Source organism: Piliocolobus tephrosceles, chromosome 6 (genome assembly GCF_002776525.5).
Source record: "Piliocolobus tephrosceles isolate RC106 chromosome 6, ASM277652v3, whole genome shotgun sequence".
NCBI classification, from domain to species: domain Eukaryota; kingdom Metazoa; phylum Chordata; class Mammalia; order Primates; family Cercopithecidae; genus Piliocolobus; species Piliocolobus tephrosceles.
Window position 1 is genome coordinate 55,617,932 of NC_045439.1, and position 14,989 is coordinate 55,632,920.

General features: G+C 38.6%; 1 protein-coding gene across 3 annotated transcripts in view; it reads right to left on the reverse strand.

The window, feature by feature from the left end:
- FRMD6 (FERM domain containing 6) overlaps nt 1-14,989 on the reverse strand; it is an 80,942-nt gene that overhangs the window by 11,970 nt on the left and 53,983 nt on the right. For all 3 annotated transcript variants that reach the window (XM_023222643.1, XM_023222642.1, XM_026455342.1), the window contains 5 exons: nt 13,691-13,877; nt 10,407-10,562; nt 7,047-7,112; nt 6,182-6,250; nt 3,268-3,442 (listed from right to left, as the gene is read on the reverse strand). In XM_023222643.1, the coding sequence (XP_023078411.1) occupies nt 3,268-3,442; nt 6,182-6,250; nt 7,047-7,112; nt 10,407-10,562; nt 13,691-13,877 (653 nt within the window). The remainder of the gene's footprint in view (nt 1-3,267; nt 3,443-6,181; nt 6,251-7,046; nt 7,113-10,406; nt 10,563-13,690; nt 13,878-14,989) is intronic.

A 14,989-nucleotide genomic window follows, 5' to 3' on the forward strand; every position in this document is an offset into this window, starting at 1 on the left:
AACTGGCTGAAACACAAAGGTGAGTATGTGTTGCTACACAGAAAGCAGGCTGAAACCAGACACCAGAGCTCCACGTACACATCATCACAACAAAAATGCATCCAGGTACAACTTGTCATTCAGGGAGCAGACTGGGGCCTAACAATCCCCATCTTCTGAATCAGCAGGTGTAAGACGAAGGTGGACAGCCAAAGCAGTTTGCAAAAATTACCGTAGTTCCTATTCACTGTGGTTTCACAGTAATAGCCATGTGGCCCTTGGATGAGTGGTAAATGAAGAGAAAAAAGTAAAAGTCTGTAAGTTGTTGGAGTTCCATTGTTCTAAAATAATTAGGAACTGTGGACCTAATCATTTAAAAGCTTTTCTGTATCTTTACATATAGCCTTTTTACTCCCAACTTCCTGATAGGTTCAGAGGTCAGTATAGTTCCTCTATACTCACTAGTATACTAATGAGTATACAAGTACTTGCCAGCCTGTTTTCTAACTATTCCTGACTACATGTTAGCATGGCCTGGGTGTTCCACATGGCTGGCTTCTGTTCCCTCCCTAGTGTTGTATCACACCCTTTCCAGACATTTAAGAAGCTTCACACCGTTCAGTCACAAACTGAGAGAAACATTAAATAATTCTGAAATGTTTTCTAAGAAATGTAAAATGCAGCCTCTCATCTACCTAATAATCACTGGTGTCAACAGTACAGATCATCAATATGCCTGTGCTCTTTTTACTCCCTCTGTTGTAAAAGATCAGAGACAATGAGGTTTTTCATACACTATTTTAGAAAATATTGCAGTAAATGTGACTACTTATCCCTAAGAATAAGCTCCAGCTCTTGAATAAAGTTAGGCTTAAACATTTTTTTTAATGACGCGAGGCATGTTTTTCTCTCTCTTCTAAACCCTATAGAAAAATCCTTCTGATCATTTTCTACTAAAATGCTAACATAGTGTTTCAGACAAGGTGACTCTAAATAAAATTAAGAAAAACACAGACTCTTTTTATGCTGTTTTTTGCTAAACTAACGCCCAGAAAAGGGCTTTTCATGTTAAAATGATAGAGCCCTTAAATGGGGGTGAGATCATTGGATTCAGGCCAAAGTTGACCCAGAGAAACTTAATTTCAGGCCTTTCTCAGACCTGGAAAACCTCTAAGTAGAAGAAACTAAGTATGTGTCATTCCTTCATTACTCTACTGCTACGGTTTGAATGTCTCTTCCCTCCTAAACTCAGGTTGAAATCTAATTGCTATCATAAGTCATATGATATCATATATCATAGTAGTAAGATGTGGGAGTTTAAAGAGATGATTAGATCATGAGAGATCTGCTTTTGTGAATGGGTTAGTGCCATTATTGCAGCAGTAGGTTCATTATGAGAGGGGGAGCTTGGCCCCCTTTTACTCTTTCTCACCCTCTCTTTGCCCTTCCACCTTCCACCATGGGATGAAGTAACAAGAAGGCCCTTGGTAGATGCTGGCTCCTCAATCCTGGAATTCCCAGCCTCTAGAACTGTGAGGAAATAAACTTCTGTTCTTTAGAACTTACCTAGTCTGTGGTCTTTTGTTACAGCAGCACAAAACAAACTAAGACACCTACTCACTTCAGCCTCCAAATATACTTGGTACTATGGTTGGCAATGGACAAAGCTCTGTCTCTTTGAAAACTCAAAATTCTTTGTAATTTTTACCTTAGAACCTATAGATGAAGGCCATTAATTCTTTTAGGCTCTAAAGGGATCTCTTAAGGTCATCTGAACAAAAAATATACTAAAATGCTGCAGGCAGAAGAAAGCTGATAGAACAAATCAACTTTTCAAGGTGCCATGTTAGACGTTGAGGAATGAAGCTGACTTGGCAAATTATGGGCTCTGCACCTAATTATGTCACCTATTCTCACAGGTTCTCCTGCTTCTTCATCCTCTTCCTGCCCCCATCTGAATTCCTTTTAATATTCATGTCAGCATAGGAGAGAGATATTTGTACCACTGATGAGTCATGGTGGGGAAGAACTGGCAGTCTAGCAGCAGCGGAAGCCAGTACACCTGACAGTTATACCATTTCTCTCTGAAGACACATGCAGTTTGTGGCAGGCAGTGAGGAATGATTCATGTTCTAATCGCTACTAAATTACAAGAGAATTGCCAAACCGGGTCTCATTTGGATTGAGAGAATTTTTGAGAGAAATCAATCAGAAGCACAAACTTCTATAAGGTCTTTTGTTTATTTAAGAAAGGATGGGTACTTGTCTTGTTTCTACAGGAAAGATGAGGTCTGAGGTGTCAAAACTTGTCTCAGACATGAACCTAAAACATGAATCTTCACCCTGATATTCTCACAAAAACACCAAATCCAATCTAATCAAATTACTGTTAGCTATTACTACAATTTATAAAACTAATTTTTGCAAAAAAAATCTTTGAAAGCATAAACAAAACCCCAAAGCATTTTAAAAAAATAACAAAGAACAAAAACCCAAATACATAATGCAGCAGTTTTGAGGATCAGGGTTGGGGTGTGTTAAATGGAGGAAATCCAGGGTGCCACAACTCAAGATAAATGGCTATCAGATTAATGTTGTAAAGTTGAAGCCAGATGTTACAGACCCTTAACACTGCCTTCTTTCCCACCCTGACGTGCTCCCCTTTTCAGGGCCCAGTACTCTGAGGCCCCTGGATAGACTGCTTTATTTCATCTGCATCTCAGCAAAGCGCCCAAAGGACTAGCTGACCTCCCTCTCCTTTGTTTGGCATTCTTGCTAGACCAGACCTGGGGGCCTCCCAGCTGTCAATCGGAGGCTGGAGACACATCTGTGACCCACCCTTACTGTCACTCTAACCCTAAGAAAGAATCACATTGGAAAGAATTCCAGACCACCTGTGAATAATAGCACTAAGGTGGGTCAGTGTACATACAAAGCTCTAAAATGCAGATAAAATCTGAGTTGCAGATAAACCCTTGCCCTGTGCCTTTATAGGTGGCTTTTTGCAAGGATTTTCAAGTCAGGCATGGGAAAACCTTAGAGACTGCACTTGAGAGATAGCTAAATGGAGTCACCTCAGGTATTTTGAATAGGTGCTACGGTAGGTGGGGCTCAAGCCTAACCCTTTGCTTTCTGGAAATACTGAGATGTAAATAGTAATGCTGCTCTCAATCTGGAGAGTCCCAGTCCCAAAATTCAATTCTGTAGGAGTTCAAAACCCCCATTCAGAGTAACAGGCCATGGGTGGCAAAGGTACAATGTGCTTCCACGCCCCAGACCCTGCGATACCTTCGTTTTCCTCCAGCTTCCGGATATGGCGCAGGACGGGCTGCAGATTCATATAGAGGCGGTGGCTGTTGCTCAGAAGTTGCAGGAGGTGTCTGGAGCGCGTGGGGCACCCTGTGTAGTATATGAGCTTCCGGGCTGAAGGCAAGCCATCTGGCAAAATCTCAAATTTCTTACCCTTTGGAAGGAAACCATGAATCAAATTCAGGAAGAAAAATCTCTGATTTGCCAAAATCCCCTCTGTTTTCTATTTAGTAAGGAAGATTATAGATTCTGAAATGTATAAAGTTTCATTTAAAATTCCTTGCGGGATAAATTATTGTTTTCCCTTTCAAAAATGTCATAGGACAGGGGATGACCAGAAATTCAGGAAAGCATCTAGCCACAAGGGTCTGTCAGTAAACACTCACTATCCAAAACAGCTGAGGAGTGTCTGGTTTCTCTGGCTGGTCAGGTTATTTGTTAATGGAGAAGAGAAGGGTCCACCATAAAAGAATCATCAAATGTAATCCCAACACCCTAACGCAGCAACAAGTGACCAATTCTAAAAAAGACTAATATATTCAAATATTTACTGAATACTTAATATGGACCAAACACCTTCCTAGGCACTGACAAAAAAAAAAAAAAATAGGCAGTGAATATGACAGACAAGGTTCCCACCCTCACGGAGCTATATATCCCAGCAGGAGAAAGAAACACACAAAATAATTACAGTTTATGATAAATTCTTAGAAATAAATAAATAAGGAGTTATATAGTGAACAATACAGGATACCTATTTAGGGTTTAGAAGAAATGGAAAACTTCCCTAGCTGGACAGAGAGAGCTGGTAGTTGGAGGGATGAGATGAGAAAGAGCAAGAACAGCTACCAGTAGAGATATAAGGAATCTCCTTCTTCAAGTCCGTGATCACTAAGATCAAGTCCTAAGTTGAGGGCAAGGCTTTGACAAAGTTTCTTACAGTTATGGGATATTATGAACTCTTTCAACTTTCCTAATAATGAATAGGGCAGCTGAAATACAAAAAAGAGTATTTCAGATACAATGATTCTCAGCCAGAGGGTGGAGGTAAAGCAAGGACGGAGGCATATTCTAACTACACACTTAAAGTCTGTACGGAGCAGTATGGGCTTATGTAGCCCAGACAGGGACAAGGTGGAGGTGTTTTGTTTTTTTAAATCTCTGAGCTTTCCCTCATTTTAAAGGGACTACCAGTGGATCCCAATACTGAAATAGTAACAACTGACATTTTTTGAGCACTAAGCATGTATCCACTCATTTAATCCTCATAGCAAGTCAAGGGAGAGAGTTAATTATCCACATTTTAGAATGAAACCAAGGCACAGAGTTTATGTAACTTGCTTAAGGTCATACAGCTAGACAGGGCTGAGTTGGCTGCACGAAGCATCATCTGAGAAACTTGTCAAAATAGATTCCTCATCTCTACTCCAGACCCACTGAGTCAAAAATCTCCCGGAGGAGGATGATGAGGCCCAAAAAAACGTATCTTAAAAAAAAGCTCCTCAGATAAGGGCAATACACAAATAGATTCAGTAAGCACCAAGTCTAGGACCCTAAAAAACCCTCAATTTCATAAATGTACTTTATTATAACTTAATTTGGGGCATGAAAGGGGTAAGTGGGTCTTAATTTGCTCATTTTCAAACAGCTCAGATCCTTTCACAAATAGCTTGAAACAAAAAAGAGCGAGTTAGGAGGAGACGGGTTAGGTCCCGTGTAAGTATAAGTAAAGTGAAATCAGATTGAATTGTGCCCAAGTAATTAAAGTAATGTGAAGTCAGAAACAAATCTTTTGACTTACAGGGCAGTGTGGAGTCAATGCCCACATTCTATTTGCAATATAGCCCTTTATTTACATAGGCCATCTTTCTTACAGGAGAGAAGTTTGTAGACCCATGTCTACAAACCCTTATCTTCCTTTCTTCATGTATTTTTTTTCAGTAATTTCTGAACAAAGCAGAACTATGAATTTTTTTTTTTTTTTTTTTTTTTGAGACGGAGTTGTGCTCTTGTTGCCCAGGCTGGAGTGCAATGGTGTGGTCTCGGCTCACTGCAACCTTTGCCTCTCAGGTTTGAGCGATTCTCATGCCTCAGCCTCCCGAGTAGCTGGGATTACAGGGGCCCACCACCATGCCCAAACAATTTTTGTATTTTTAGTAGAGACAGGGTTTCACCATGTTGGCCAAGCTGGTCTTGAACTCCTGACCTCTGGTGATCTGCTCACCTTGACCTCCCAAAGTGCTGGGATTATAGGATTGAGCCACTGTGCCCAGCCAGAACTATGACTTTTTATGACCAAATGCACACATTACTAATTCTTTGAAACCTACCAAAAAAAATAGATATAGCTGGCAAAAGAGAGAAATATTTGGGAAAAATCAAGGCGTTGCTCTAACAAAAGAAAATGTATCATTCTCAATATTGTAAGAGTATTTTTCCGGTTAAGAATTGCAGACCTCTCTTTAAAATAATGAGTTTTATATAGTCAAATATTAATACAAACCTCTTTTTATATAATTCTTTATTCTTTGCTCAAAAGAGGTAACTTTCAAAAGAACTGGCTAACCTCTACATGCAATATCTTCTGCAACTCGAATAACTTAGGGACATGTGCTAGGGACCAAACACAAATTAAAATTACTAACTTCTTTTGCTGTAAGATTATTCACTATAAGACTCTTTGATTTTAATTTCACCACTGATATGCGTAACAATGGAATATATAGCACATGCATTAAAATACAAGAAAGCCAATTATCTTCAGTGTCAACTTCCTAAAAATTGCAGCTTTTGAGCCTAAGACAATATTGTTTAAAAACAAAAAAATAACAAAAAACCACAAAAATAAGCAATTAATGGGACTTTTCTTTTAAGCCAGTTATTTTAAACTTACCACAAACACTAATTTTCCAACATTTGTCCAGGGGAAATCATAAAGTAATTGTTTCTCTTCATCTAAATTCTGTGAAAAGAATATGCACATGGAGTTAATGGGAAAAATGATACTGTAAAATGGCCCTAACTTCTTTCCCTGAAAACCAAAACACAGTAATTAAAATCTGAAAAAAGCCCCCACATCTCTTTGGAGAAATACAGACAGTAATTAAGAGATTTCGTGATAACGATTCTGTGGCTTTTGGTTCCTGTGTGACTGTATTAACCAACCCTTTTAAGGCAATCTTTTCCCTTCTGGTGTATGCCTAAATTTAAATAAAAAGTCCAAAGGACCCAGGCATTCAAGAGATGCAGTAAGGCACTCAGACTTTCATAATTGGATATTTTGCCTACACCTAAGATAAGACATGCTTTTACTTTCCTGTGTCTTGCAGAGAGAGGTATCTGTCTCCCTTTTTGATGGTTGCAGGATAACACTGTCCCACCTGCTAAAGGGTGACAGTTACTACTTATTTAAGGGGTAAGTTTTATCAGAAAAGTGTAACGGAAATTAAAACGTCTGGTCAGGCACAATATCAAAATGTTGCTTTTCTTTCCACTTACAAATGCTCCAAAGGATAAAAGAATATCTAAAATCAATGACAATTGGCTTACTGTTTTCTGTTATAGGGGACTTATTACTGTCAACAATCGGGCTGAGTCACTTCACCCATCCTACATCATCCACATCTGTGCTAGACAAATAGGAAATGACCAGTACGTGGCCAAAAATGAACTACTGAAGCTATGGCAGGACCACAGAGGCATGCTGTAAACATAAGACATGGCCGACAGCATTTGACACTTAATTCTCATTTACTAACCTGAAAAATCTGTATTCCCCGCATGGTCAATCCAAGAGTCAGCGAAGCTTCAATTTCCCTTTTATCCTGTAGGAATAGAATTTTATAGAAAATTAAATGTTTCTATATATTTTTTCTACAGTGGACAATTTAGCACCAAAGAAACATTTCAGGACTGAAAAGTTTTGGACTTAAAGTAACTTTGCTCAAGGCTTTCCACATACCTAGTCTCCTACAAGAATTAAGAAAACCATGGGCACATATTAAATCAAGAATGGTATATTCTACTTTTTAAATTTCTGAGATTTCAAAGGTTTAGTGTTTTTACTATATTACATACACTTTTGTATCTGACAATATTCTAAACACTTGTTATTGAAAACTCCAGTAAATGAGGCTATTTTTGCTGCTTTTGCATCATTTGATTTTTTTTAACTTTCTATCTCATAATTACTCTTTTCTCAGATATTAGAATCTTAAATCTAATGTAATAGTTATACTCTGAGATGCATAAGACTTTATGTTTAAAACTGGGCACATCTTCCAGCTCTTAAGTCAAAATTAGGGGCAAGTGATCAAATATTTAAGGCTCTCTCATGAGGATAACAAAGTTGTACAAGCTTTGTATTCAGTTAGTTTGGAAATACTTATTTTTAAGAAGCTCAATGATCACTTGCCAATATGATACACAGTCTACCAGCTAAACCATAAACTGTAGAAAATAAACTACAACGAGCGTGAGGGAAAAAGAAACTCCACAATTAAAAATGTACTTTAAAATTCAGTCACATCCTTTAAGTGTTCAACTGTAATAAGTATATATAGTGTATAAAGTTCAAAATAGAAGAGAAATGAAATTACTAAGTAAATATTCTCATTATAAGATTTCTCAATAAACACAATGAATATGCAGAGATCTTTTTAAGCTTAGTGTCAGTTTCCCCAGGAACATGGGATGAAATATTTTTACAAAATGTATCCTCACTGGCATTATAACTATAAGACACAGCCTATTTCTACTATTTAGGCTGTTTCTTTCCAACTAGTGTATTTTTACATCAAGAAAGATACATATAGTATAAGCTTTAAGAGGAGAAACTAATCCATCATTATATGAGTTTTGGTCAATTTTGCTTTCAAGGCTGTACTGACTGCTTTCTGGAATAAGGCTATGCTCGTAAAAATGCTGGTTTTCAAGTATAAGGTATATATTGGTGGAAAAGGGGCACAAAATGTTTTTTTTTCCCAGAATGTTCCCTTGTCCTTTGTCTACCTTATTTCCAGTTTATGAGCAGCCCCTAAATGAAGCAGATTTAACGGCTGCCACTGAATTGCTCCAAAGAATAAAAACTGTGCATCAGCCAATATCTTTTCTCCCACTTCATTCTGTTACCTTTTTATTAAAAATCTTGTTTTCAGCAGATAAGAGTCATTTTCTATGCAATTTAGAAGCTCCATACTTTAAGTAAACTTGAAAATTAAGTTTTACACAGAAGATAAATTGGGGATATCTACTTCAATAAAAGATTCTTATTTCTTAATAGGATTCTTTAAAATAGCAAGCTTCCCCAGCAAATAAGGCAAAAAGCAATTAATGGTTATTGAGCACTCACTAATGTGCCAGGTATTCCACCTCATTATTTCAGATTCATTATCTCACCGAAGCCTCTCAACCTTGTGAAGCATATTGTATCATCCCCACTTAATAGACAGCTCAGGATTATAGTTGTCTAGGATGCCAGCTATAGCAAGTAGTGACATAGGGTTTCTAATTGACATCTGATTCCAAAGCCACACTCTTACTCTTTCCAACATATCATTCATACTTCTAATACATTTTAAAATACAAACTAATTATCAAAACTGTCATTTATTTGCATCTTCTCGTGTCAACTGAGGTGTCACAAATGAAATCTCTTAAGGCTAAAAACAAAATTACAACTCAGTCCTTTAGGAATTTAGCCAAAGAGATCTTATGGAACTCAATTATGTCTTTCAAGGATGATGGGGCATTAATAATGCATCTCTTAAGCACAGAAGACAGATAGAAAAAACATCAGCTGGTCCCTTAAGTTTTCTGAACCAGCTAAAAAGATTACTGAGCAATACATCCAAACTAAAGCCCAGTTTCCAATGGTCTAGCTATGCTAATCCTACCACAAAAGGTATAGTAGAGATAACAAGCATAACACTAACAATGGCAATGGTAACAATGGCAAACTTAACATCATGCTTAACGTGCTGGGCACTGTTTTAAGCAGTTTTTCATCCAACAATTCCTTTAGTATCCAGCAATCCTAAAAGGCAAGTATGTTGCTGTCCCCTTTAACTATGGGAAAACTGAAGTACACAGAGGTTAAGTAAGTAACTTGCCTGAGGTCACACAGTAAGAAGTCAAACTGAGATTCAATCCCAGGCCGTTAGGCTCAACTGACAGTGCTCTTAACCACTTCATCCATTCGGTTTGAGAATATACGTTTGAATACTTAAATGGGTATTCAGGAGTTCTTGCCAGCAAAGTGGCACTTATGGAATAGTGAAAGGGGTTAGGAGGAGGAGGGGAAGAGAAGACAAGATGATATAGAGTACTGTGAGTGATTCCTGCAGAGCATGACCCCAGTTGTTATTTGGGTGTGTGACCTCTGCCCCAGAATGGAAAAACGAGGCTAGAGATACACGGGACACAAAGGAGAGTAACTTCCAAGAGTGAGGAGTATGTGTAATACAGTTCCTTAAGCACACAGCCTGTGTTATCAAGAAGGCCTTGACTAAATCTTGGCTTTGCCATTTAGTTTTGTGATCTTAGGTAACTCATTTAATCTCATTAGGCCTCAGTTTCCTGGTCTGTAAAATAAAGATTAAAGTACCTTTCATATAAAGTTATGAGGATTAAAAAAATATAAAGTGTGCCCAGTAAACATAAAGTGTGCACAGGACTCCATAAACATTACCTGTTGTGGTAATGCTCTTGTAATTGACGGATATAATGCAGGTATAGCTTCACTTTGAGGAATATTAAAAATTACTTATCAAAGAAGTTGCAAGTGCTATTCCCCAAAGCAGAAAAGCAGATTTGGGGAGGAGAGAAATAACAATGCCATAGTCACTGAAAAAGTCAGATTAACATTTTATAGCCAATTGTCATCTCACTATTAGAACCATTAAAAAATACTCCATCCTGCTTCCAGGCCAGAGGAAAAACACCATGGCCTCCAAGACTGACCTGCAATAACAAAAAGCAGTTCAGTGAAACTCTTTTAAAAGTGTGTAAAAAATGAAATAATTTTTAATGGAAATGAAATCCTAAGGTTTTCCTTCTCAATCCTATTGAGATGATGTTTTTTTTTCTCAGAAGCTGAAGACTCAGTTGCCGTTTCGTACCTTATACAATCTGTAGTAATGAACAGCGACGTCATCCAGTCGGACAGCCTCTTTGATATATTTAAGATGAGCTTCGGAAGCTGTCAGTGCAAACTGATCTTTGTGCATGTTTGGAATGTGCTTCAGGATGTAGTCTTTCCCCCTCTTGGAAACAACCTGTTGGGATACAAGGGGTGTGCAATGCAACATTTGTTGGAGAGATGTAAGCTCTATCCCCACCCCCAAAATGATGAAAGAATGAGAATCTAAAATAGCCATGTAAACTGGTTGATTTCCATTAGAAAATTCCCACTTTCATTCTGTTTTCACCATCTGTTATGTTGCTGGGCTGAATCAGCTAATACTAGAAGCTATAGAGTCAATTTAATTGTACTGCTGAATACCTAAGAAGAAAGCTCACAACAAATAGGAAAAATAAGTTACCTTTGCTTTAAAGTCACCAAGAAAAAAAAACTATACAAACTTTCATAATTTTGTACACGTAATTCTTTATACTTGCAAGCTTATACTTGATACCATGAAATACATCTATAGTAGGCACATCGTCAGGTTCTGGATCCTACCTAACTCTTAAGAAAATTACAGCCACAGAGTGGGAGGTTCTAAATGTTAATCAAAAGAAGGCAGGGGACTGGGAGAAATTCTCTAATTTTGGTTCTTGCATAAGAGGCTGATATGAACACTGTCGGAATACTTATGAGAAAACTGTTTCATTCAAACATTCATTGTGATTCACTGTGACTTAGATTTTCATCAGACAGTACTCCGGGCTTTCAGATGTCAAATATATGGTATCCAGCAGCTGCAGGCTAAGAGAAAGGTGTTGATTAAAGTCTTAGCTGATTCCATAAGGAATAAAATAGATGGAAGGACTTATGAATGTGAGCAAAAGAATCATGCTCAAAATAATCAAAATTTAAAAATTACAGAATTTTTGGTTTTAAAATGTCTTTATATTGATATTTTGTTTCTTCCTAATGACTATTTTACAAAGAACTAAATATGATGAATTAATAGTCAGTTGTCAAGTTCTGCTAAGAACTCAAGTTACAGATTATTCTTTCCAGGTTCTTTTCACATGGTAATCAGTTAAATCAGTTATTTGTCGACCTTTTTCTCAGGTCAAAAGCACACTGAAAATAGTATTTGTAAGGGCACTAACGTAGATGGTTTTGGTGATCCCAAGGGTGGGGGAAACTGGTATCTCAGCACACTGGTTGCCCTGGCATACTAAATGGATTTCAGTAATCAATATTCAATGAGCACCTGATGACAACCAGAGAATGCAAACATGCTACAGACAGCAACAGTCTGACAGACATTGTGATTTCTCTCCAACAAATAAAGCGCTATAAGTCACACAACAAAAAATTACTGAGTACCTCAATATGAAGAGCTGATGAAATAGAAAAGGTTAAGGTTATGCCCATCTTTCAGAACACACTAAGAAACAGTTTACTGGGAGCAAGAAATAAATCATTTTAAAATAAGATGTAAAACACTATACCCAGGTTCTTCTTGAACACTGGGCACCTAGATGGTCTGCCCAGAAGGAGCAGAGTCTCGGAGGATGAGTAGGAGTTAGCCAGGTGAAACAGACAGGGGCTTCACCAGCTAAAGGAACTGCAAGAAGAAAGACCCGAAGCATGAAACACCACAGTAAGTACGGAGACGTACCAATGGCTGAATGTTGCCACAGCCTAAAGTTCAAGGTGCAGGACAACCAGAAATGAAGCTGGAATGGTTGGCAGGGACTATAATCTGGAGAGTTTCTAGGTTATGCATGGGAGCCTGAGCTTCACTCCACAGGTGACGGAGGAGGCCCTGAAAGTCTAAGTCAGAAGCAAAATCATCTCATCTGCAAGCTGTAGAGTAAAGACCGAAGCAGGGACAAGCTTCTGCAACAGTGCTGCTGAGAACAGGAACCTAGAAACAGTAGGAACTAAGACAGGGAGAGGAGGCAATGGACATTTAGGAAGGCTAATGGCAACAAAAATAGAAAAGAATTTTATTTCTTAAGCTGGGTGATTGGTACTCAAGCACATACATTACAGGGTGTTTCAGTTGATGGGACAGGACAGGGAGAAGGAATGGTGATAACGCAGAGTTCCGTATGACTCTCATGTACTCAGAGGTAGGAATACATAGAACTGAGGTGGCAAGAAGATGAATTCGATTTAGGACATCTTGAGTTTGAAGGGCCTATGGGTAAACAGCTACCTTATGGATAAAGGGAAGAGAAACAGATTTGGGACTTGCCTTCACGTAGGTGATCGTTAAAAACATTAATCTGGATGAGATCTCCCAAGATGCGACTGGTTAAGTGTCAGGTACGGCAGCAAAATTCAGTGAAAAGAGTCTACTGGATATGTCAATATAAAGCAACTGGTGTCAATATAAAGCAAAAGTAGTATATATTTAATTTTTTACTTCATTACTATATTGATATAAAACAACCTAACGGGCAACACTATGAGTGGACTGATGGGGAAAGAAGGCAGATGAAAATGGCTTGAGGAACACTTGTGGGAAGCAAATAAGCTGAAAAAATCAAATACACACTACCTTTTCAAGACGCTTTACTGAGAAGGCAAGACAAGAGTAGTAGTTCTTTTTTCCCTCCGCCTTTCTCTCTCCAGGATGGGTGAGTGAGAACCAAACATGTTTTGTATGTCCTCACTGAAGAAGAGTTAGTTTGGGGAGGGGCTAATGATAAAGGAGAGAGAGAGGAAATATAGCATAGACCTGGAGGAAGGATGGGGAGAGAAACAAAGGTGGAGCAGAGAAAGGGCAGCTGAGACAGTTCACGTTAGAAAAACCCACATTTTCTTGCTGAAAGAAGGGATTAGTTGCTCTCCTGAGAGTGGAGGACATGCAGGCCAGAGCCGGAAGTTGACATACTTGTTCTCTCAGCAAAGGAAACTGAGGGATAATCTTACTTTTTAAAGAGTTATGTTTTTCTGCCTTCAAAAGGAGAAAATTCTGCCTCAGTAAGAGTAGGCAAGAAGGTCAAGGACATGTCAATGTCAAAAGGAGGCTGGCAAGTTCCAAGCTCCACCGTATTATCAGGATGGATGGCAATCCTCTCCCCCATTCACCATAAAAAGACTCAGTACATGAAGACATGATGTGCACCATGTTTTTAAGTGTTAAATATCTGGGCATCATGAAGAATTTGGCCACAGAACATCTGTGTTCCCATTTCTTAAAGAGTATGAGTGGCAACACTACGAACTAGAAATGCAGAAAGAAAATACTCTTTCAAATTTGAAAACAGTGCTTACCCAAGATGGGAAGTAAGCCTCTGGCTCGAAGTATTTTCCATAGTGCTTATTCCTTTTGAAGTTCCCAAGATCAGCCTGCAGGGCAAAGGCTGCCAGCAGGAAGTAGGCCTCCTCTCGGAGCACACACTGAGAATGAAGAACTTGTTTTCTCAGGTGCCAGTAATAATAGTATCTTGCTGCTCTGTCACTAGGAAAATAAGAGAAAACAGAACTCACATTTTCATGGAACAATCCAATGACATGTAAACAGAACCCAAATCCTGCTCTCCATCTGGTGACAGGAGCCCTTCTGTTCCTGCTCCTCCCTCCCACCTCATTGAAAAGGGAGCGGTCGTAGCTAACATCTGATAGCTGCCTCACTGAGGTTGCAGGGGGTCAGAACTCTAAGTCAACTATCCAGACAACAAAAACAACATTTCCTAAGGCTTACAACATTTGATTCGTTCAGAGAAGAAAAAGATCTGAATCATTCTACTCTAAAATGGTAACTATTTCACCGAGCAAGTGTTAGAAGTTAGACATGTGTGTCTGTTGGCTATATGAATGTCTTCTTTTGAGAAATGTCTGTTCATATCCTTTCCCCACTTTTTGATGGGGTTGTTTGTTTTTTTCTTGTATATTTGTTTGAGTTCTTTGTAGATTCTGGAAATTAGCCCTTTGTCAGATGAGTAGATTGCAAAAATTTTCTCCCATTCTGTAGGTTGCCTGTTCACTCTGATGGTAGTTTCTTTTGCTGTGCAGAAGCTCTTTAGTTTAATTAGATCCCATTTGTCAATTTTGGCTTTTGCTGCCGTTGCTTTTGGTGTTTTAGACATGAAGTCCTTGCCCATGCCTATGTCCTGAATGGTACTTGGAATCAACCCAAATGTCCATCAGTGACAGACTGGATTAAGAAAATGTGGCACATATACACCATGGAATACTATGCAGCCATAAAAAAGGATGAGTTTGCATCCTTTGTAGGGACATGGATGCAGCTGGAAACCATCATTCTTAGCAAACTATCACAAGAAGAGAAAACCAAACACCGCATGTTCTCACTCATAGGTGGGAACTGAACAATGAGCTCACTTGGACTCGGGAAGGGGAACATCACACACTGGGGCCTATCATGGGGAGGGGGGAGGGGGGAGGGATTGCATTGGGGAGTTATACCTGATATAAATGATGAATTGATGGGTGCTGATGAGTTGATAGGTGCAGCACACCAACATGGCACATATATACATACGTAACAAACCTGCACGTTATGCACATGTACCCTAGAACTTAAAGTATATAAAAAAAAAAAAAAAAAAG